This window comes from Anopheles coluzzii, chromosome 2 (genome assembly GCF_943734685.1).
Source record: "Anopheles coluzzii chromosome 2, AcolN3, whole genome shotgun sequence".
NCBI lineage: Eukaryota > Metazoa > Arthropoda > Insecta > Diptera > Culicidae > Anopheles > Anopheles coluzzii.
Genome location: NC_064670.1, coordinates 109,788,647 through 109,811,283, shown reverse-complemented (window position 1 = coordinate 109,811,283; position 22,637 = coordinate 109,788,647). Strand labels below are relative to the sequence as shown.

The 22,637-nt window shown below is 46.5% G+C and overlaps 1 protein-coding gene across 1 annotated transcript; it reads left to right on the top strand.

Moving 5' to 3' along the window:
• Positions 1–505: 505 nt before the first annotated feature.
• LOC120961423 (uncharacterized) lies at positions 506–22,077 on the top strand. The gene is made up of 7 exons (XM_049611181.1): positions 506–1,143; positions 11,886–11,941; positions 16,145–17,491; positions 18,495–19,283; positions 19,888–20,327; positions 20,429–20,635; positions 20,706–22,077. The coding sequence occupies exons 1-7, from the start codon at positions 1,126–1,128 to the stop codon at positions 21,500–21,502; spliced, it is 3,654 nt and encodes a 1,217-aa protein (XP_049467138.1). The 5' UTR covers positions 506–1,125; the 3' UTR covers positions 21,503–22,077.
• Positions 22,078–22,637: the final 560 nt, after the last annotated feature.

Sequence of the window (22,637 nt, the reverse complement as noted above, 5' to 3'; positions counted from 1 at the left end):
ACAACGTTCTGTCCGAGACCGGTCTGGTCTTGAGAAATCGAAGCAAGGAAGTCATCTCACGGGAGCGCTGGGCCCCGGGAAAGATCTCGGGGAAACGTCGCATTCTCTCACCACTACACGCAAGCGCAAAACGTTCTGCATCGTATTCGATCGAGCGATCGAGCTTGAAGGCGAAGAAAAATCAGTGCGTCTGTTGGGAAGCTTCTTTCTTTCCCCTCGTTCGTGGGGGAGAGGGCACCTTTTTTCCCTTTTGCTTACCCTGCCGCTTCGTGCACGCCGCTTGGTGTGCTCTTGATATCGTTGGACCCATGCCCCGCACCGCGCATAGGAAGCACGCTGGTGGGGAGGATCGATGCTCGTGTGCTTTCTTTCCATTCTCACACCATCCGCCCAAAGGCTGCACTGGGCGAGCATGGTGCTTTGCGAAGGGGGAAACGCTCACAGGGGTCGGATGGGGCTGAGAGAGAGAGAGAGAGGGCGAAAAAAACATAAAACCAGCTTACATTCCCGGCCGACCGCACAGTCGGATTGCAGCAGTGGCCGAGGAAACATCGGACAACTGCGTCGTCGTCGTAGTCGTTGAAAGTCTCCCCAGTTTTTTTTGTTCTTCCTCCGTTACAGTGTGTTGCGTTTTCTGAAGCGAACAAACAAGTCTGGAAGCAAGTGCCGCGTAAAGTGTGAGCCGTGTGCGTGTTCAGTGTTTCCCTACCGATCGTTGCGTTTGTGATTGTGCTGCAGTTGTGATTGTCTGCTTGCTTCGGCGAAAATCGAACTTAAGCAGGAGAGAAACAGGAAAGCTTGAGCAGCCAAATTGGAAAACACTCCACACCCGAACTTCCTGCACGGTCACGCTGCAATTTGTGTGCGCAAATTGTTTTCCATCCAGCTTCTCTGCTGCGCCGAAACCGAGAGAAGACGCGAGCCGTGATTTTGCGCGTTCTGAACGAGCTGCCTGTGTGTGTGTGCGCGTGCCTATTGGTGTGTGTGTGTGCTTTACGAGGGTGGTATAAATTAGGGGCAAATAAATATACTTCCCCCGTCTTGCTGTTGGATTCCATCTCCAATCGCAAACAACGCCGACCAGGAGAGAAAGGAAGTCTGCTTTTGCACCCAAACGCATTCATCATGAAGCTTCTATTAGCGGTAAGAATGAATTACGCTTCCCATTACTTATTTTCTTTGCGCGTAAATGTAGCCTCCTTCCTTTTGCTATGAAAGATGAACTTCCGGTTCTTTCCGTAGTATACACGGTTTAAGTAAAAGCAGCTTCTGAAAAGAACAGCTCGGCGAAAGAATTCACCCCACCCCCTCAAGCGTACGGAGGGTCCGTGCGTCAATAGAGAGTAGGGCGTTTTCTCTGCCACATTCGCGGTCGCTGGCCGGTGCCTCTTGTTTTCTTTAATATTCTGCACACACACGCAGCTGTCCGGTGTCCTCCTTTTCGCTGGCTTGCGCCGGTCGGTGATCGATTACGCTTTCCGAGCCGATCGACGTTTTGAGGTGACGCGAGCGTGCACTCGTGCAGCAGCATAGCAGTGGGAAACGGTCCCCACTTTTACAGTTACGGCTGTGCGATCGGTTTCATAATGTGTTGCACACGGGAGATGTTATGCGATTGGGAGGGGAGATGCTGCGATGGTGCACCGTGATGAGATAAGGAAAGCTGAGGTTCAAGTTCAAGTTCATGAGCGTGGGGGATGCGAGGGGGAGAGAGAGAGAGTTGGAATTTGAATACTGCAGATGGAACTGATGGAAATCAATCTGATTGATCTTAATTAATTCAATGATCATTGTAAAACACACTTGGAAATTTTATAAAGAAAAAAAAATACAAAGAGGACGCAATCAAGATCATCATTTCAGGAACATAAATTTGGTCCGAGAAAGCTACAATGGCTTCCTTTTAAAATATTTGGAACGATTAGTTTTTACTGCATAACTGATGATCGTTGTTTAAAATAAATATGTACGAATTTCATAGATACACTTAAACATTCAACTCATGTTATATCAGTTTAAAGATAACTGAACTACAGAAACCTATGATTCCTCAACACTAATGGTCAAAAAAGGTTTAAGAAAGTTGGAAACAGTACCATGTTTAATATGAAATTTTAATCTTCCATCAGAGCTATAACTTATTTACACTTAAAATAATATTCAAAACGCCGTCATTTCGGTCATGATTACACTACCCTTGAATAATTTCCAAAAATTTGATGAGTAGTAATGGTATAGTAACGTTTTAGAGAACATTTTTCATAAAGCAATGCTTCATTTAAAGTCATTTCAAAAACTTAATTTATACCCTATTTCAGGCTCATAAGGCATTCTGATAAATATCTAAAAGGTATACGTCACGACTTTGAACTTCCTCTACATGCGTCTGCCTTTGATTTCAACTTATATCCTTTCGACATTAGAATGCCCCAGAAAGTGGATAATGAACAAAGCAAAACAACATACCTCTGACCATCTGTTGTTTTGCGTTGCGCAGTTCTCAGATCTTGCGTTAATGAAATTTAATTAGATAAGAATATCGGCAAGAGCGCAGTAGCGAGTGGCGAGAATATTCTTATCCCACCTGCAAGCGGACTAGCCTTAGCCGATCCGTGATTCTACTGACTTACTTTAGAGCGGTCTGTTTGTGGCTGTAGCTTAATCTAATTGGGCGAAACCATTCAGCTTCAATGAAATTAAATTAGCTCACGAAACGCAGAAGTGGTTTGGTTTGATGAGCTTTTCGCTTTTCTATTTCAAGTGGGGATTTCATGCAATAATAATTAATATTTTCAGCCAAAAACAAAAATAGAGGAGGAAAATAGGAGAAGAAATTGTGCTAATGTTCCTCGCTGCCACTTGTTTCGGTTAAATATTTGCTCATAAAATGTGTGCAGCAGCTCCCCTGTGTTTTGCGTGCGCAAACACTTGCCAGAAGTGTTTGCGTGGTTGTATGTTTTGGCTAGTCCACTAGACAAAGTGTTACACGCCGGAGCCATCGATCTTGGCAAGACAAATATGCTTGCTACCTTTTGCCCCGCGTGTCGTATTCGCCCCTCTCCCGGGTGGTGAAAGATTCGACACACTTTCCTTCTTACACACAGCACAACACAACATTTCAAATGCTTGCTTTGCTAGCCCAAATGCTACACACATCAATATCGTCGGGTGCTCGGTGACACCTTGCACGACGCGATACACGATACACGCCAACTGAAACATATTCTGTTTTCGCTTTGTCTCACCTCTGCCAGGCCTTCCCCACACAGCACACAACAATTGAGGGTAACCAAATTAGAATCCATTTGCATACAAACCGCCGCGAGAGTGTCGATTCTTGCTTTTTCTGCTTCGAATTTCACCCCTTCGGGAGGGCTTTGTGTGCACGTAAATTAGCTGCAAAACGAACCGAACGATCGAGCTTGAGTCATTCGTGAATTGGCAAAAGGTTAACATTCTTCTTGCTTTTGAAGTCTGGCAGACAAGAGAAGTAAGGATGGGTTGTTCCATTGCCTGCATCCCAACGACAAACTTGATTATTTATCCCATTGCCGGCGGGCCCTTGTGCAAGTGTGAAGCAGGAGAATGTAATTACATTAATGCTAATTATGGGTGCTTGGGTATGGGCGAGAAAAATGTGTAAGCTCCAAGCATAGACAGGATGCCCCATTCAAAACTGTTTGGTCGTTGAAGTGAAACGCATTTGGCCCTTCGCCCGGAGCGCCAAGAAACTCCCAGAAGGGAACAGATTGTTTCCTCGTCCCTAATAAGCCAAAATAAGCCCCCAAGAGCTGGAAGGGCTTAGGCCACCATATGCTGATATGCCCTAGGAAATATGAAAACTCCCAAGCTGGAAGGGCTCGTTCCAAGTAAAGGCAGAAGGCTGGCTGTAGTGATAATTGAAATCAATCAGCTGTTCACTCACCCCGAGGCGAAGCTCGCTTACAAAGGCGCCTTTGGCCAAACCCTTCCCAGAATGATTTACGACCGGCAGGGCGGACCACACGGATTCTAAAAATCTCATTAAAATGCAATAGCTCTTCCAGCAGAGCAGAACGTTCGCTACTAGCCTTCGCGCAGTGCAGGCAAATGAGTGGCAGGCCCCATGCCGTACAGAAATTGATTGTGCGTGAGACGCTCATTAAAAAGGACGATACGAAGTGTGCAGCATTAATTGCATAATCAGTTGCGAAGTTGTTTTCAGCCCCATTAATCGGGTCTGGCAGAGCCCCAAAGGGACCTGCTTGCCGTTTAGCGGCCGCCTGTAAGCTCAGCACTGATTACGCGCGGTGACACACTATCATTATCGTTGCATTGCTGCATGAGGTACTTTAAATTGGATCACGATAAACGATGACATGGGAAGAGTGTGCTAGTACATCGCGCTTTACACACTCTCTTCTTGTCATCTTTTTCAATTAAAACGACTGCGGTCTTCATCCTTTTGAGTGGAAATATGAAAAAAAAGAAACCTTCCCAACAAAAACCGGCAAGGTTCGTCGCTTACCGGCGCATTGACATTGAGAAGAGACTTTCAAGCGACGAACCTTTGCCCGACCTTGACAATGCCCGCCGTACCGAGTGTGGTGTGCCGTGTTTGGTCATTAGCGTTCTTAACCGCCCACCGGTATCGTGCTCCGGTTCTGCTGGGCACTGTTGCACTCTGCCGGTTATGGAGCTGTGAAGTGCGAAATCTTTGCGAAACAAAAACGAAAGAACTGCAACTGGGAAAATATTTACTTTGCCCGAGCCCACGGCACGAATCCATACATGGCGGTCCGGGCGGTGATCTGGTTCTCTGGTGGTCTCGAGCATTCAGTTGAGATTCCTGCCGCGTGCGGAAGAGGAACCTGCGAAAGCTTAGCGCACAACTGCGCGAAGACCATTAGGACACAATATTACCGATGCTGCTGCTGCTGGGTGCTTATCGCAATGGAGGTCACTCACACGGGTGAAGACAACGGAATGATATCTTTTAAGCCGGTTTGTTCGTGTGTGTGTTTGTGTGGATGGTTTGGGACGGGTTTTTCCCAGTGTGAGTTTGAAACATGATCGAAGTGTTTTTTTATGGGAGATATTTAGGAATAATAAAGCAGACACCGTCATTTGATGGTAAAATTGTTCTTTCTTTTTGTGGAGTAGCATCGAATGACAGGCATGATTTTGGAACCTGGAATATCAAATCGCAGTTAATGTAATTACCTTTTGGGTGAATGATTTTTAAAGGTCATTCTAAGATGCGACTCTTTGTGTGGTTTCAATTGAATTTGAGAGATAATCATAGATTTCATAGAGAAGCCTGGATAATCATAGAGAAGCCTGATTAATGACGATTGCTACATATTACGGATCATTAGAATACAACTTCACATTGGTTTAAGAATTTTGAAGATATTTTGGGACCTTCATAAGCTCAAGACTTTCTTTGAAGTCAAAAAGGATGTAGCGATCTCCATTCTACAATGTAGATGTAGACCTACAACTACAATGAGTCAAATTCATTCGGATTGTAACACCTAATATTTAGAGTTATACCTGAATGACAAATCGTTTAGAGATCTTCTGTCAGTATCAGAACTAGCAAAACATGAAGGTTTCTGTTAAGGTCCTTGTTGGTTGTTGAGCTAGTGACAACACATGAAAAGAACCAATTGTAATATTAAAGTACACAAACGTCTCAAAAGGTTACAATAGAATCATTCTGCCATTAACCTACAGCCACAACTGCAGACGACGAAGAATATATTAGAATATATTAGAAATAACTATTTTTCCCCCTCGGACCAAAAGATGCTTCTGATACAAACTCCCATTTTTATATCCATTTTATGTTCCAATCTGCTCTCTTTCTGCCTGTTTGGCATCGTAAACTAGCACATCTGCCCACACTAAATAGGTCAACACCTCCCCCCCCCCCACCCACCGGTATACGTTTGTCTTGTGGGTGTGTGCCATCTTTACCTAACCAATTTGTTGGTCTCCTAACCCACCGACCGATCGATCTGGCGCTCTGGAATGTGGCCTCAACGCACCACGGCGCAACAACGGTTACAGCAATCGGTTCAAAGCCGTCGAGCAACGTAAAGGTGCCATTCCAACTCGTCCCCGGGACACACTCATCCCCACGGGGGAAGGTGTTACGAAGCACTTTTCCTTCAGCGGGAGTAGGAGAAAATCGCAACAAACAAAAGGCGTATGCAACGATTGTGATTGCTGCGTTTGCAATCACGGCGTGCTATTCCATTTGAGGTTTGGTTTTGATGCGCCGTAATGATGAGAGCCCGGATGATGAGGCTGATGATGATAATGTTGCCAGACAGCAGACAGCAGGGATGATAATGGAAGGCGAGGGAAATAATTTGCCTATACACCCCCCCCCCCCTTCTGCCAGTCGTACCCTTGCACCCGAGCGGTTGCTGTTTTCCCTCCTTTGTCCAGCTATGATATGCATCTTTTAGCGGCCAATTGGCGGGATGGTTGGTTGGTCAGTTGCAAAATAAAAAAAAACGGAAAGAAAGAAAATAAAGGCACAGATTCTGTTCCCAGAGGTGACGACCACCCAGCAGCGGGAGTGCAGGGGAAACAATTATCTCCGTTCAGAGCGTGTCTTTCGCCGGGGCGTACGCAAATCATAAATTTCCTTCCCGTCCTTCGCACCCGCGGAGCAATTACGGGAATTATGGGAAGCTTCGTGGTGATTCGCGCTGAAAGGCTCGTCTTTCTTTCTTTCTGCGTGCGATACAATAGTAGTGAAACAGTTCCAAAACTATGTTACGAAGCAAATGGGGTGATAGAAGCATAGGCAAAGAAAGGAGATCGCAAAATGGCAAAATGATCGATCGGTACGATGCGCCAGCCACACATCGTTTGATCGCTCAAATCGTAGAAAAACGTGAACGAGATCATGCTCAGCTTACAGGGCAAAAGCATCGATAAAAGCTCCAGCCAGCGAAAGCCAACCAATCGACCAACCGGCTTGTTCTGCTGGAAGGTTGTTGATCTCCTTTTAAAAGAAGACATTGCCATAAAATTTTTATGCACACACCTGGACGACCTCCGGATGGGGCCCGTGGGGGGAGGCAGAATCTTCGCCCCTGGTCGGCTATGGGTCAATGGACTGGAACTGGACAGGGGAGAAATACAAAACCCGGCACAATACTGTCCCGGCAGACGGTTCTTTTCATTATTATGATAATCCTATCAACCTAGAATTCGGCAAATAGTTTGAGCCTAGCATGCGTCACGACCACCAGTGGGAGAAAGAAAAAGGAACCGGTCCCGCCTGTCGTGTCTGGACGGGACCGATTCTTTTTTTTTGTCTTCTTCTGCACCATCGGAAACGGTATTTTGTGATGTTTGGCCGCGCTGTTGTTGCTCATTACATTTTGCAGGGCCGGCGAGTAGAAGATTGGCAGGCGGCCGATCCAGATACGATTAATTAAACGATCGTTATCCGAAGGCGTTTACCGTGGCATGCGTGGAGTGAAGTTGATTAGAGGGTGCGCGAAGGGATTGGCGGTATTCATTAAAATGGGTGGGTTTTTTGGGAGTTTTGGGAGAAAGTTACCACCCAGCGGTAGGTGTGGGATGGGGTTCGGATTTTGTAGGTTAGCTTGTCGTTGTGGCAAAGAAAAGGGTAATTGTTGATTGGTAGTTTTCTTTTCTGTCTGTTAGTGTTACGCTTATGCTATTAATAGAGGTTAAATGCCCACTTTTAAGGCATAGTTTACTTGCAGTGTTCAGATTGAGGTTTGAATAACTTAAAAGCGGTATCAAATTAAACCATTCTGTAATGAAGCAATGAAGAATTTTGATCGAATTTCAAGTTGGAATACATCTGAGGTAAACGTAATCAATTTAAAAGAGCTATAAACAAGTTTAGGCACAACTCTCTTATTTCTCAACATCGATAAAAGAAGGTAGAGATTTGACTTAATTTGAATAAAAACTGCAAAAAAGTAGGTGGAACTATATTTGCGCTATAACGATGAATCGATTGCTAGAAAGTCGGTAATCAGTTGTGATTAATAACAAATTAAGTGCAAAATCCTGTTCTTCACATCTATTATGCACGACAAGATTGATCACGCACGAAACTTGTTGGGGCATTACAATTAATTAATAGGAAAAATAGACGACTTAATCCCATCAATGATACCCCCAAAGATACTTCTCCAAAGTTTTGAATAGAGCAATAAATGAGAATAGTTTTTGTCCTCCATCTTAAGCTTGATTTGCCATTTTTTTTTAAAAGAACTTGTAAGGTTGCGTCCCGTTTCCTTAATGCCCGGCGCCAACGGTAGATCATTAATCACGCTAAATAGCGCTGATCTGCGAACCTTTAGGCGTTGAAATCCATTATCGATGGATCATTATCATTAGCGTCTTTCAACGGCTACCGAGCATGCCACGGCTACCTTCGAGTGGCCCATTTCTGATAAGAGAAACAGGTTTTTGCAAAAAAAAAAAGGAATATAATTCGCTACCAATGTCTGTCGGTGGACCATCATCAGCATCAAGGGGATATTTTACAGAATGATAAAAAGGGATATTTTATTTTGCTTGGTTGTTGCTCTCTTTTAGTATTTTATTGAGAATGACTTCCTCCTTTCGCTTTATCGATCACGCACAGAAAAGGGGAGTCCCGATGATTGCGGAAGTCGAGTAGATTTTTTTTCCAGGGATACTGGCATCGTCAACACAAAGGGTATCAAGGACAATGGGAAGCGTCCTGTGACGGTTGATGTGGATTGCGCTTGTCATTTTGTTATTAATGGACGTGCTCTTGAAAGGAAGTAGAGCAATAAAGAAAAGAATTTCAGGTTGGAACACATTGGTTTAATATGATCAGCAGTTACTGTATAATTAATGAGCCTGGGTGGGTTGCTGTACTGGAATAAATGTCTCAAATTTATCTTATATATTCGTAGCTGTTAATTAAACCTGAAGTTAATGTTTATCGCACTACTGAAGAAATGCAACTAGCTAAAGATATGCAATTGCAATGCTCAACCACTTGCAGCAGCACTCGAGAAACAGTTGTTCTCGTAACGCTTCCTTCCCTTCCATCGCTTGCAGAACGAATGAAGACATTTCGGTGCTCAGCTTGCGCTTGCTAAATTACGCCCCGACTAGACAGGATAAATAGATATGGTGCGCAGTTTTTCTGTCGACTCAGCAAGCAAACAAGAGCTGGTAGTTTGCGTGTGCGTGCGAACAGCCGGTCCGGGGAAAAGAAGACTGATTGGTGCTGTCACTGTCACTGTCAAAAGCGAGCGAACGACATGCTCGGAGAGCGAACATCTTCACCGATCGGGGCAGGCTGCAATTTAGCTAATCAATGTTGACCACGGCTACAAATGATGTGGTTGCCAGCAGCTGATGACAGCGTTTGACAGCGTTCATCGTTCAGCTGGCATGACAGCGAAATGTTTTAATCAGCTTGTGCTGAGAACGCATGCTTCGGCAGGCAAATCGTTCGCTTCCACTCGTCTGAATGCAACATTATCTCGAGATCACATGCGAGATGGAGTGGGAAACTGGGGAATGTTTTATTCTTCTCTATCGGGCAATTTTGTAAAGAAAATTATGCAGCAACCCTACGTTGCAGTTCGGTTTTTAACACTTTGGTTGACGCGCTGCAAAGCTGTCGCCGGTGACGACGGACCGGGGTGACTCTTAATTACATCGAGAAGCCATCGCCAGTTCTTTGGCCTCTTGATGGTTGCGATAAATTAACCACAGCACAGTGTGTTCTTTTCTCTTCGAGTCACACACCACACACACACACACACACACACTCACTCGTTGGGGTGTCGAGAACATGGTCACCCGTCGCCCGGAAAAGGGAGGAGTCTTTTAGGCACGTTCATATTTGTCTTTCCTTACACCCCGATGCGGCCGATTGTAATCAGATCGAGATTCAGCGGCAGCAGCAGCAAGCAATTCTGAGGCTGCCTTACGGTTTAATGGACATTAGCGGGCCTAATGGATCGATAAGTGAGAAGGCAATTTGTGTTGTAATTACGGTGCGAAGAGTTATGTTCTCTTGCAGAGTTGTGGGGATAGTACGAGAGAAAACAAGTGTATGGGAGGGAAATAAGAACACCGATCGAGTGGTTGGTGGTTTTATTTGCTTCTACCAGGCTGTTGAGATGTCCGAGATGACAGAGATCTGGTGGTAGATCTTATTACACAGTGGCACTAAAAACACACACAGAGCACAGCTGCAATCGTATGATGTGATCTACAAGAATGATCTGTGTTGTCATAATATAGACCGCAAGTGCGGGTAAATGGCTGAGGTTCGTCGCTTGTGCTTAAGTTCAGCGCTTTCAGTGCCCATTTTTTACATGACATTTCATCCCACTGTCAGCCCCGGACACTAGTCGAAGTCGTGTTGTCGGTGCGAATAAATTTGTTGCGGGGTTGTTTTTTTTGTCTGGTTTCGCCAAAATTTATGGCCTCGTTAAGCGGTTATTTTTATGGTTCAATTCTTTCCGAGAACACAAAACGTTGGTGGAAGGTGTGGTTCGTCAAACAAATATGGTGAAAAGAGTCACAATAAATCAACCGAAGAATGGAGCAGCTTTTCGTCGGCCAATCAATCTCGAATTTGAGTTCAGTGTGCGCGCAGCCGAGGTTAATGACATTATTGTACCCTCTGTGCAAGGGGTATAATAATTTTGTCAATGATTTCAGATATTTTTAACGTTTTGCTATATTGTGTTTATTGTATAGTCATCCAAAACGATGGAATTGCAAAACGATGCTTTGTAAAAGGTTTTCCTCATTCAAACTCAAACCAAAACCCGTTTTGTTCTGCAATCTTTTTTTCCTGCTGGAATCGACTGATGAAGTTCCCTAGTACCTAAAGACACTGTTTGGATGGCGTTAAAATGCTTGTTTCCTTCGCTTCATCCAGTTGGCATTTGTTTCTTCATTTTATCACAACAAGAACTTTGCAGGATGGACGGTAGCTTGGTCAAACCCATGTTCACCGGAGCCGGGTCGGCCATCTTCTGCTACGCGGGGGGTACCACGAATACCCCGATGCAGAACCGTGATTTTCCAGCATTTCTACTTCTCTACGCATACCGTTAATACCACCTAATGGGTAGTGGGTTCTTTCTCTCTCTCTCTCGATCTCGAGCTGAAACGAGCGAAAAACCGGCGCAAAAATCCTTAACCTCGTTGAGCTGGCAACACTCGGGGCGTTTTCTTGGCGTCGTAAAACGTTACGAAATGTTGTTGACTTTGAACAAATTAAGTGTTTGACCTCTTGCACAGAAGCAAAAAACAATTGAGTACGGTGTTCGTACATAGAATTGGAAAGAAGTGGATCTGTGCCGCTGTTAATGGCACTGCGGATACAGATCCTCCCGGTCATTGGTATGATTGACAGTGTCCCGTTATCGTGTACGTGTAGAATTTGGTAATGATATGATTTTGAGCGCTATATACCTTCTATCGGGGTTCGTCGCTTAATCGCAATCAAGTCGCAAGTCTTTCGTTTAACGCTTGGCGGGGTGACAGTACACCTTCCGCTAGCCCGTTGATCGTTTTATTATCTATCGGCTATTCAATTGCACGCAAATTTGGTATGAATAATTCAGCACCGGTCGGCCGTCCTGCTGACGGAGGAGATGGTTTACTTTCGCAACAATTTATTAGCGCCCGCGTTTTGAGCCCAAACCTCATAGTAAAGTAATTCCATTCCCTTGACACTTGTCTCGCATCGCTTAACACATTCTTGGATCAGAAATGAGTCTGGTTTTGGCTGGAGCTGTTTTTTTTTAAATTTGTTATAGATCTATAGAAAGAACCTTTTAGCGTTGCAAGCAAGTTTTTAATCATGTTTTCCTTTCCTTCTTCTCACTTCACAGGTGTTAACTTTCGCGACGTCCCTGCTTAGCATACAATGCCGACCACAGGCGATACAGTAAGTTTCGCATATTTTCGGTGCCTTCGTTTCTGTTTCAGTATAGTCTCTCGTTGCGGAGAGAGAGCAAAAGAGAAGGAAGAAGAGAGATGGAAAAAAAGAATAATACAACATATTAGCATGCTCTGTGTGGTTAAAAAACGAAGGGATAAAGCTCATCGATGAGGAGAAAACAGACAAAATGGGTGAAAACAAAACGAACCGAACATAAGAACACGAAGATGCTCCGAAAATTTACATTATAAGGCTTGATACCCGAAACGACCTGATCTGTCTGCTGGGTCGTTGTCAGAACGATCTCCTGCTTCTTCCCCATCAACCCACCTCATTTGCTTCCTTTACCCATGCTTTTTTTCTCTTATTTTCCTCTTTTACATTCCCATTTCTTTACTCTGTCCGCTCAGCTAGTGTAAGATTAAGTAACGAAAGAAAGCAGTTTGATGTGAGCAAAATCATGCATTCTTTATCAATCCTCGTGCCCTTTCTTAGGAGAATAGCTTTAAACTTTGCTACAAAAAGCTGGATATTTCACCATTCACTTCTTTATTATACAGATTTCTATTAATTTTCACTGTCATGTAGAACCCTAGACAAAAAAGAAAGAACTATCCTAAAACTAAAAGGCACAGCGAATCAAGTTCATTGTTGTGCGGATCGTGTTCTGATCGTTCGTTCGTTCGTTTCGTAATTGGATGTGTTTAGAACGTAAGCTTCTATGTCGTACTAAAACCCGTAATGTATCTATTCTTTGCATAGTGTATCTTTCCTTTCCTCTCTAAGCAATAATACCTCCATTGGTTCTGTTTTTTTTCATCCTTCGCCCCGCTAATACACTGGGATTGGTGTTTTTGTTTCGTTCGTTCGGTGCCGAGCTTACTTCTGATGTGTTGTGTTGCTGTTCTTTTGCTGCCCGTGCTGCATAATAACATGTCTATCGTTCGGGTTCGTCGTCTGCCCTTCGGTTCGCGCGCGCGCGCGTTCAAGTTCTTCCCGATGGAAGAATCAGCTCGTGACTTTGCAAAAAAGAACCCATCTTAACTGCTTGCTTTTCTGCTCTGTGTGTGTGTGCGCGCACGCTCGCGTATGTGTAACGTTCTTCATAGAGTCGTGCGTTCCTTTAATAACCGTTAATCAGCGGCCGGGTAAATCCGTCCTCCTGGTCCTCCAAAAGTGGAAGTATTTGGTCAATGGAAGCGCCATTACCGGTGCTCGAGGACTTCGGCTAGCGGGAGGTCTGCGGTTTCGTGGATCATGCAGCTGAACAGTGAACAGATTGGTTTCATTAAAATGATACCGTTTGAGGGCGGGACTGGGCCCACAGGGGACTACGATTGTTCCTGGGTACACCTAATGTGTGATTAGAACGTTTGATGAATGGGTTGAGGCACCGTTTATCAGGCAACGCCATCTACATGCTTGCCACTCGATTAACGAGCAGATGGATGCCAACAAGCAAAGAAGTGTTACTGTGTGTGTGCGAGGTAGAGACAGACAACGCTTCACAAAACCAAGCGCGTTAGGCAACGTGCCGAAACTTTTGATTTCCGTCGTCACTGCTGTGGTTTTGTGCGCACTGATGAACGGGTGCCTCCCCAGGAAGCGATAAGGATCTGCGCCACGGTTTGAAGGTTGCTAAATTTGTTCCACCCATTTTCAATGCCCCGAGCGAGAAGATTAATGCTGCTTCCCTGATAACTTGCTTTTAATTAAGCCATTTCGTTATTGAGGAAGCAATTTTGGATTGATTTGTTTAAATTAGAGCGATGAGACGATAGCCTTTTTAAATTGATGTATTATTTGCTACGGATTTTTGTGTGTGGCGCCTTTAAAGCTTCCAATTTTATGTTTGAGAGTACTAACAATCAATTGTGGTTGATTTTTAAAGACCTTAGGTCAGCAAAATACTTCAAGAATGGCTTCAAAATTGATTCCTTGATTTCTTATTTGTTAAATGACATTTGCTTCAATCAAATACATTCATAAGAGAGTTTTCTCAAGCTAGATGTCAAATTAAAGCCGTGAAAAAGATGAACATTGTGAACATACCAATGATTTATTCATACCGCTTGTATTATGAGGCAAGTAAACTGAGCTTGAGTGGTTTTCACCATCGTCAGGTTTTGTTTTTTTGCAGCATTTTTATTCTTTATTTTATTTTCCTCTCATAAATTGCTACCTGCCTGCATTGGTGTCATTTCATCAATTTTGCACACTCAATTCTCCCCCCGGTTTTGCTCACCCGCAGTCGTTAAGTCGTGCGTGTTGGTGCACTTCTGCCCTGCCCAGACGGGCTTGTTAGACCTGTTAGACCTAACTGTACCTTCTCAAGCCATCGTTCAACCACCATCGAGATGATACTTACGCATCGCTTCGGGGCGCTCTTGAACGCAGTCGCCCTGGCACAGCCAGCAGCAACTTCTCCACTTCTCCAGCTGATCGGTTCTGTTGGTAGCCTATTGCATACGCCAGCCTGCTTTTGTTAAGCTAACGTTATTTACGCTTGTTTTCATCTAACTACAGTCTGCATTCTGTAACTGTTGCTAATGCTTTAACAACGCTTGGCTTAGCTATGCGTCTTCAAGTCGGCGATGGCCATTACGCTTCAACCGGTGGGCAGGTTGTTCGTCTTTTTTTTTTATATTGCTTTTACTAAAGAATCTTCAGGCAGTAGCAACGCTTTATGTACTGCAGCGGGTTATGGGAAGAGCGCACACGCCGCTGGACACAACCGATCGTGACAAGTTCGCTCCGTTCGCGCTCGACTCGATGACTGGCCAAGATGTTTGATGATATCAGCTTAAGAACAGATGCTACCGGCGGGGCAGATTTTATGAGAAAATTCATGTCGGTGTCAATACACTGTTCCACTAGAACCTTTGGTAATTTTGCAAGGAAAAACATGCTCCCTGATGGGTGGAGTAGAGTAGCGCAGTGCAACAGGTTAGGTGATTTCGCGTAAAAGAAACCGGTCACGACAAGAAACAATAAATGTAACCGCAGCTCATTTTCGTGCTCGTGCAACGCATAATTGACGGTCCATTTTATGCACGAATTCTCAATACATCGTGAGGTCGCCGTGTTCGCCGCGTGTGGAAGCAGAGTTGATCGAATAGAATCGCCGACCGCCGGATGTTGGACAACAAAAAAGTAGACACAATTATTCTATTAATCTTTAAATTAGACAGCATTTAACCGCCAGAAGCTGCCCCGTCGCTTCATAGTTCTGTATAACAGTGTGTGCGTGCGTACGCGTGTGTGTTGGTGACTGTGAACATTCCATTTCTCCGTCGGTATTAGCCCGGTATTCTGCGCGTGTGAGTTGGCGGGACGCTAACAGTATGGCGAGCAGTGTACGACCTAACTCTTGTAAACCAACCCGTCGCCATAATCAAACCAAACCTGCTCAGAAATAACACCAGTGTAGCTTCTAGTAACCAAACAAACCCCCAAACACATGTACAGGTATGTTTACTGATATCAATATTAATTCTAATCGCTTTGTTCTTCTATTTCTGCTAAACCAACTCTCTTATTATGCTGCTTTTGTTCTGTGTACCTTTTGTTACCTTATTTGATAGATCTTGTTAACGATTTTTTTGTTTCCTTTTGTGATCTTCTTTGACGGAGTGTAGCTTGGTTTTGTATGTGTGTGTTTTTTTTTAAATTAAAATGTCTAAATTTCTCGAGAGAAAAGCGTGAAACCGCTTTATCTTCTGGTCTTAATCTAGATAACATTAAGGTATTTGGTTCAACAATATTACTTTTTATGGCCTTAAAAACGAAAAGAACTAAAATCCCTGGATGAATATTAATTTCGAAATGAGCCAAACTAGCACTCCTTCAGAGACGACCTCCTCTAACCGTCTTGGTACATTATCATAATTGGTTGCGATGAATTAATTAACCCTGGTATGTTTCCTTCTCTTTCAAACCAAAAACCAAAAAATCATCCCGAAACGAGATTTGCAAAATCTTACCACCTAGCGTGTTATTGTTTTCGGAACTGCCCCCCATTTATCTCCTCCCCGATCTGTTCTACTTCGAGCCCCATCGGCCCCACGGATCCGCTTTCATTCTTTCTCCCCAATCACTCTATCGCTTCTTTCCCAAGGCATAAGGCCTGTCGCTTGCAAAATCCATTCTCCACCCGACTCCAGCCACTAATGGTTCCATTTTGTCTGCATCTTTCTTGTTTCCCCACAGGATCGAGAAGCAGGTGATACGACTGGTGCCGGATGCGCGTGCCCTCGAGCCGCTGCTAACGAATCAGCGCGGCTCGATCGAGGAAACCGATCGCATCTTGCGCGAAATCGAACGCATCAACATTGCGATGGGGTACAAGAAGAAGGTGGACGTTGCATTCCCGCGCAGCGGCCAGGACACGTCGGGCTATTTCTATCCCCGGCCGGCATACTTCCCGCCGAGCGTCGCTCAGCTAAAGACACCGCAGAAAGCTTCCAAGGGTATCGTGCCGAACCCGTTCGCGGCCCAAACGTTCTTCTATCCGGCACCGTATCTGCAGCTGCCCAGCATGGCCACACCGAGAGCCTTCCGGCTGGTACCACTGCCAGCAGGGCAAGCCGTGGTGCGCGCAAGCAAAGAGCTTCGCTCACCGAATCAGATCTACATACTTCCGATCAGTGTCCCGGCAGCGGATGGACGATCGAGCGAAATCCGCTTCATTCCCAGCACGATCAACTTTGCCTCCTTCACGCCGGTACAGCTGCGCGGCAAGGCACTCGACCTGGAGGGCAAACGGTCGGCTGCGCTTAAGAAACCGAAAGGCGTGATGGAGGACGTCGCCGAGGTGGCCGATGCGGTGCAGAGCACCAAGCTGGAAGAGGAACTGCTGGAAGAGATCGCCGAAGCGGTCGACTACGAGGAGGAGGAGGACGAGAAGCAGACGGCGGGAGCGCAGGTGGCCGATGTGCCCGCCGTGCCGAACGACAAATTCATGGGCGACCCCGCCAAGAAGGCTTCCAGCGAGGAGGGCGACGAAGAGGACGAAACCGAACCGGACATTGAGCTGGTGATGCTGCAGAAGGTGGCCGGCAAGAGCTTCAACATTTCGAACGTGTTCAACAACTTTACGCACCGGTTCAATATCCTCTCGACGACACCAACGACGGATTTGTCAGGATCTGCGGCGGCGGACACGCCCCAGGACCTGAAAGATCTGAAAGAGAAACCGCTGACCGGGGAGGAAGATCTGCCAGCGCAGGATAAGGGACCGTTCGGGATCTTTGCCACGAAGCAGGCGGATGCGGGCAGTGGGCTCGTGATTCAGCGGCTCCGTGTGCGCCAGGGTGGAATTGCGATTGCCGGGCCGGGCGGTGTAGCGACTGCGGGCAGCGGTGGTACGGCAATTGTAGGACCGAACGGGACGGCCATTACGCATCCGCGCAGCCTAACCATTGCTGGGCCGGGTGCGAAAGTGTACGCCGTACCGGAGACGGTAGATCTGGAGAAGACGATCAGCGCCTCCAAGCGTAGTCTGCCGCTCGATGCGGTTCTGGTGGCGAGTGGTCCCGTTGTCTACTATCGGACATGAAATGGGGTAGAGGGGGAGGCCCCGTTGTTGGGCGTAGCAGGTGTGAAGAGATGTAAATAGGATGCTGTACAAAACTCCTTCTCGCGAGCTGCAGGGAAGTGAGCGAATTGACTTGCCATGGGTGGCCTACGACGACGATGGAGGGAAGGCTGCAACACGAAAACGATGATTTCAGTGGGCGAACGGTCACGGTGGCGACAAAACTTTACATTTCAAATATTTGCTTTGTCAATGATTTCGTTTCACTATATTATGCATTTGTGTCTACAAAATTGTGTTATAAATGATCACGAAAGAATCTCATTTTTGAAGTTGGCATCCTGATTTGCCGAAGTTGACAACTTTGTCAGTGTTTTTGTCGCTGCCTTGGGCCAGACGTCTATGGAGTACCGACTGGTCTGGAAGGGTTCAACTTCCATCGATTTCTTTAAACTACGATTGCAGCTATGTAGCTTTTAAGTGTACTGTGTAGGAATATAAGGATTTTAAAACTCTTTTTTGGATCTAATAAAGTGACAAAATTTTATTTATCAAATGAATCGTTTCGTGTACTGCTTCTAGCAGAAAATGTAAGGTTTTATAGTGGAAATTGCATCAGTAATTGATTTACCCTTAAAAAACATGTTTGTCTGTATGTGTTGTGTGCTACAATAACAATGGGTTCCATTACTAACGACATGGTCGTACTGATCAAGTGTGCCCGCACTAACACCTCCAGCGAAGGAATTTGGCCGCAAAACTCACCAACAGACAAACGCTTGCTAGGAGACTGATGCTTTACTCTGCGCTAACCAGGAGATGAGGACGCTTACGCTTGTGCCTGTTGTGCCTGCCTGCTTAATCTGCAACTGCTTTCGATAATCCTTCTTCCCATTCCATCCAATGCGATGCTTTCGTGACGGTGAGAAGACAACCCTGGAGCCTTGCAGCATCATGCTATGCGAAACCGCCACTCATCACTTCGTTCTATCCTCGTTTTTCCTTCTCCTCTCCAAAACAAAGCTTCTTCCCCTATCGACCGGCAGAGCTTCATACTCCGGCAGCACCATACTCATACCCTGCACCAGCCTTTCCATTTACCGGTCGGCACTACAGTCTAGTGCCGGTGTCGGTGCCTTTCCCAGCTGGAGCAAACACACCGGTACCGGTAGAGACCGCACAGGGTATGCTACCGATTGTTCCGATAAATGATCGAACTTCGGAAAAATTAGTGCAAAAACCAGCCATGAAAAAACGGACACGAAAACCGGCCACGAAAAGCAAACCCAAGCGGGTGATGAATGCTCCGCTTCTGCAGGCCCTCCAGCAGCAAGATGGACAGTTTAAGGTACAGCAGTATGCTTTAGCCGAAGCTCCGGAACAGACTTCCAAAGCCATTTCGAAACCATCCGGACCAGCACCGGAGAAGGGCTCCAAGAAGATCCAAGCGTCAGAAGGGCAGCGGTTAAGCCCGGCACAATCCACCAACCCAGTGGTAGTGATGGCTACCGGGTCCACGACGGCCGACGCTCCGGTGATTGGGCGCGTCCCAGTAGCGCCGACCGTCCAGGAGTACTACCCGTTCTATGGCGTTCCGATGACGGATAATCGCGAGGAGGCGTCGCTCATACTGGAACCGTCGTCGAAAGCGATCTCGGGCAATGGTGGCACCGCCATCTCGACGCCCGTCTCCCATGCCATCCTGAAGCAGGGCAGCCGGGCGAAGATCCTGTTCCGGCCGCAGTCGGTCGCGATAGTCGGCGCGAACGGGCGGGCCCACGCGCAAGCCGATCTGATTGTCGACTATGTGAAGTAAATGAGAGAACAAATAAAATCCCATCACTATAGCTACATTCGCATCGCCTTTGTTCGCCCATTGTCGCGTGTTTTGTACATATATTAATTCATTTTCATTTGCCCCAAAACATCTCCCTGACATCAACATCATCGATTGCCGCTTTAGGATTGCTTGGGAAGCCATTATATCTCCACCATCAGCCGTTCATGTCGAGTTTGTAACGTTATTGTTTGCGTTCAACTCTCCATAAAGTGTGTACATATATGTGTAAATATAAAGTCATCGGACATCTTCAACTTCCACCATCGATCACACTACCCTTCCCTTACTTTCGCTCCTGTGCTTCTTCGCACAAGGACGGAAGCACTTTGTAGCTCTATCGTAGTTTAGTATGCATGTCAGCTGCAGCTGCACCAACTCCATCCTGTCACTCTTCCTTCAGCCCTGTTTCCTGCTCCCATCCTGCATAGGTAAACTGCGTAGACACATCCGATAACCTTGACGACGTTTCCAATGTTCACGTGAGCACGTGGTCAAGGTTACCGTATGGGAAGGAAGTGATTTAGAGCATCCAGAATGAAAATGAAGCTAATGAATTACCCCATTTATCTATTCCAGTCCCGAACATCGAACGGCTACCGATGTGCTGAAGCTCCCATTCTACGGTGGAGCTCGTGGGCAGATCCTGGAGATCCGCAAAAACAGTGACGGTACGGTAGTGAGCAAGATCCTGCGAGGAGATGATGAGGACGTCGAGCTGAAGGTGCAACAGGTGGCCGACGAGGGAGCGAAGCAGTCGAACGAGCAGGCGCTCGATGCTAGCGACGAGGACCTCAAGGCAACAGATCAATCGTTCGGGGATTATCTGCTGAAGATACAGAATGCCGCTGCCTCGCTCGTATCACTACAGGAGACGGTGAAGAAGACGGGCAAGCTGTCACCGGACCAGCGCAAGGTGTACACGGACAATCTGGAGAAGCTTGGCGTTGCTGCGCAGAAGTTGGCACACATTCAGCAGGCAGATGATGACCAGGATGCAATACGGTTCCTGTTCGATTGTAAGTATGCTGATGGAGGGTTGGACATTTTGTTTTTGTCCCTATTTTGGAAAAATTTCATCACATCAACTCTAATGAACGATAAGTATCTGCTTTGACAGCTAACTACGAGACCGCACCGTCGGGCGAGCCGCAGAAGAAGAAGGTCTCCAGCAGCAAGATCACATCGTTCCCCGGGTACAAGGGCAAGGAGGAGAACAAGAAGAAGGAGGAGGAGGAGAACGTTGGCGAGGACAGCTCCAGTGGTGATTCCGTGCAGGTTGAGACACAGGAGAAGGAGAGCTCCATTGCCGAGGCTAAGCCTGTTGGTGAGTACGACTTGATCGGAAGGATCGTTGGTAGAAGATGTCTAATGGGATTCATTTTGTGTCCTCACAGGTCTTGCGATCGCTGGTGAAGGTGGTGTAGCATCATCGAAACCCGTAGCCACTGCCGTTGTCGGTGATGGTGGACTGGCTGTGGCACGCCCGGTAGCAACGGCAATCGCTGGCATCAAACCGAGCGAACTCGGCAGCTTGGGTCTTCCAATCTCGGTCAACAAGAAGGTGCTTACCAAGGGCAAATATGGACTGGTTGCTGCTGGGGATGAGACCTCCGGAGGTGTCCTCGTAGGTCCCGACTTTGAGGCTCGTGTTGCACCGAAAGAAATCGAAGCAGAGCTGGAGGACAATCGCCAACAGGCGATGGCTAACTTCGACACGGAGAAATTCTTGGCCAATCTGCGACTGAAGACGGCCCCAGCGCCTACTCCAATCCCAAGTGCACCCCAATCGCTAGGCTCCTATCAACCGGCTACGTACCTGCAGCAGACAGCCCCGTACATGTCCGACTACAACCAGCTGGGACAGGGCGCCTATCCCGTGTACACGCCGACCATCATTCCGTTCTACAACAGCTGGGCCCCGAACTACTACCCGTACATGAACACGCTGAGCGCTTACCAGCTGGCAGCACTGCAATCCGCCCAGTACAACCAGTACCCGTACCTGTACGGTGCGTACCAGCAGCCGCAGCTGCAGCAGAGCCTCGCCCAGAGCCCGTTTCAGCAGTTTGACTATCCCCAGCGCGCCCTGTACAATCCGGCACCCGTGGTCAATGCGGCCACTGCCTATCCGAACTATAACAATTACGCATCCTTCAGCAGCCCGTCGCCATACCGATTTTTCTACTATTAGTCTGCTGATTGGTACCGGCCCGCACGATCGCTTCCTGCTGAACATCGTCTCGAACGGGCCGGCCACCACCGACGACTGAGTGCATCGTGTCTCGGGCACGTTCATCTCAACTTCACGCGGTCTGGTGAAGAAACTCAAACTCCATTTTTAGTACTACAGTTGGCCAACGATATTTTGTAGGTCTTCCGATTGGCAGCCGAGCTCGACTCCCGTCCATGGTTGCATACACCCCCTCACGGCTAATCCTAAGACTTACGAGACTGAACAACTACAACGAATTAGATTGGTGTTAGGTGTAAGGGCAAAAACAAAACGAAACGACCTCTGAATGGATGATGGTACACGGGCAACGAACCCCCCGGTCCGAAAACCTGCGGAGCTTGATGGCCATACCGGGGGAGTGCACGGATCCGGTTTGGTTCGGTTTTGCTGTGTGCCATCACGTCCGTCGTTCGAAAGTGTCGCAAACAAACTTACGGTAGCGTGCGGGATGGGTGGCCCATACCCGATCTGATAAGTGCATTTCTTCTAGCGCGTAAGAGTACGAAATAAAGAAACGAACGGAATAGCTTCCATTAGTGATGTAGGTGGATAACTATAAAAAATGATACGTGTTGTTGGATGTGTTCGTTTGCAAAGAAAGTGAGAAAGGTTTTCAGTTTTTGATGGTGCGATGCATGCCCTATGAACTGTTTTCTTACATTTTTATGCCGAGGTAATTCGTTTGGTTTTTTGGATTGGATCTCTACTGGTTGATTAAACTAAACTTTTGCTCTTTATGATGCTAAATTTGCTAACCACTGCTGTAGAAGGTTAATGGATTAGCTCACGTATGGCCCACTAATTTGTTTGTCAGTCACTTGATTGGGTTATCAGTTACTTGATTGAGTTACCTATAGTAAGTTAGAAAGTATTACATGTAGGAGGCTTAGTTTTTTACGAGGCTGTACGACTTGACGCAAGAACACGGTACATAGTTTAAAATCCTACCGATAAGGTTATCGGCTCAACGTTTAACGACCAGTACAAGGTTCTTCATCTTCTACCTCTAAATATGACCTTAGAAAGGTTTGTTTGACATATTCGTAAACATGATCAGCCCTAGTCACGGGAATGCAGGAGTTTGAAAATGAAC

What these genes read in the sequence shown, in the direction of transcription:
- LOC120961423 (XM_049611181.1), top strand. An exon ending in CTGATTGTCGACTATGTGAA is followed by an intron (nt 19,284 to 19,887) that starts GTAAATGAGAGA and finishes TATCTATTCCAG; the next exon opens with TCCCGAACATCGAACGGCTA. An exon ending in AATACGGTTCCTGTTCGATT is followed by an intron (nt 20,328 to 20,428) that starts GTAAGTATGCTG and finishes CTGCTTTGACAG; the next exon opens with CTAACTACGAGACCGCACCG.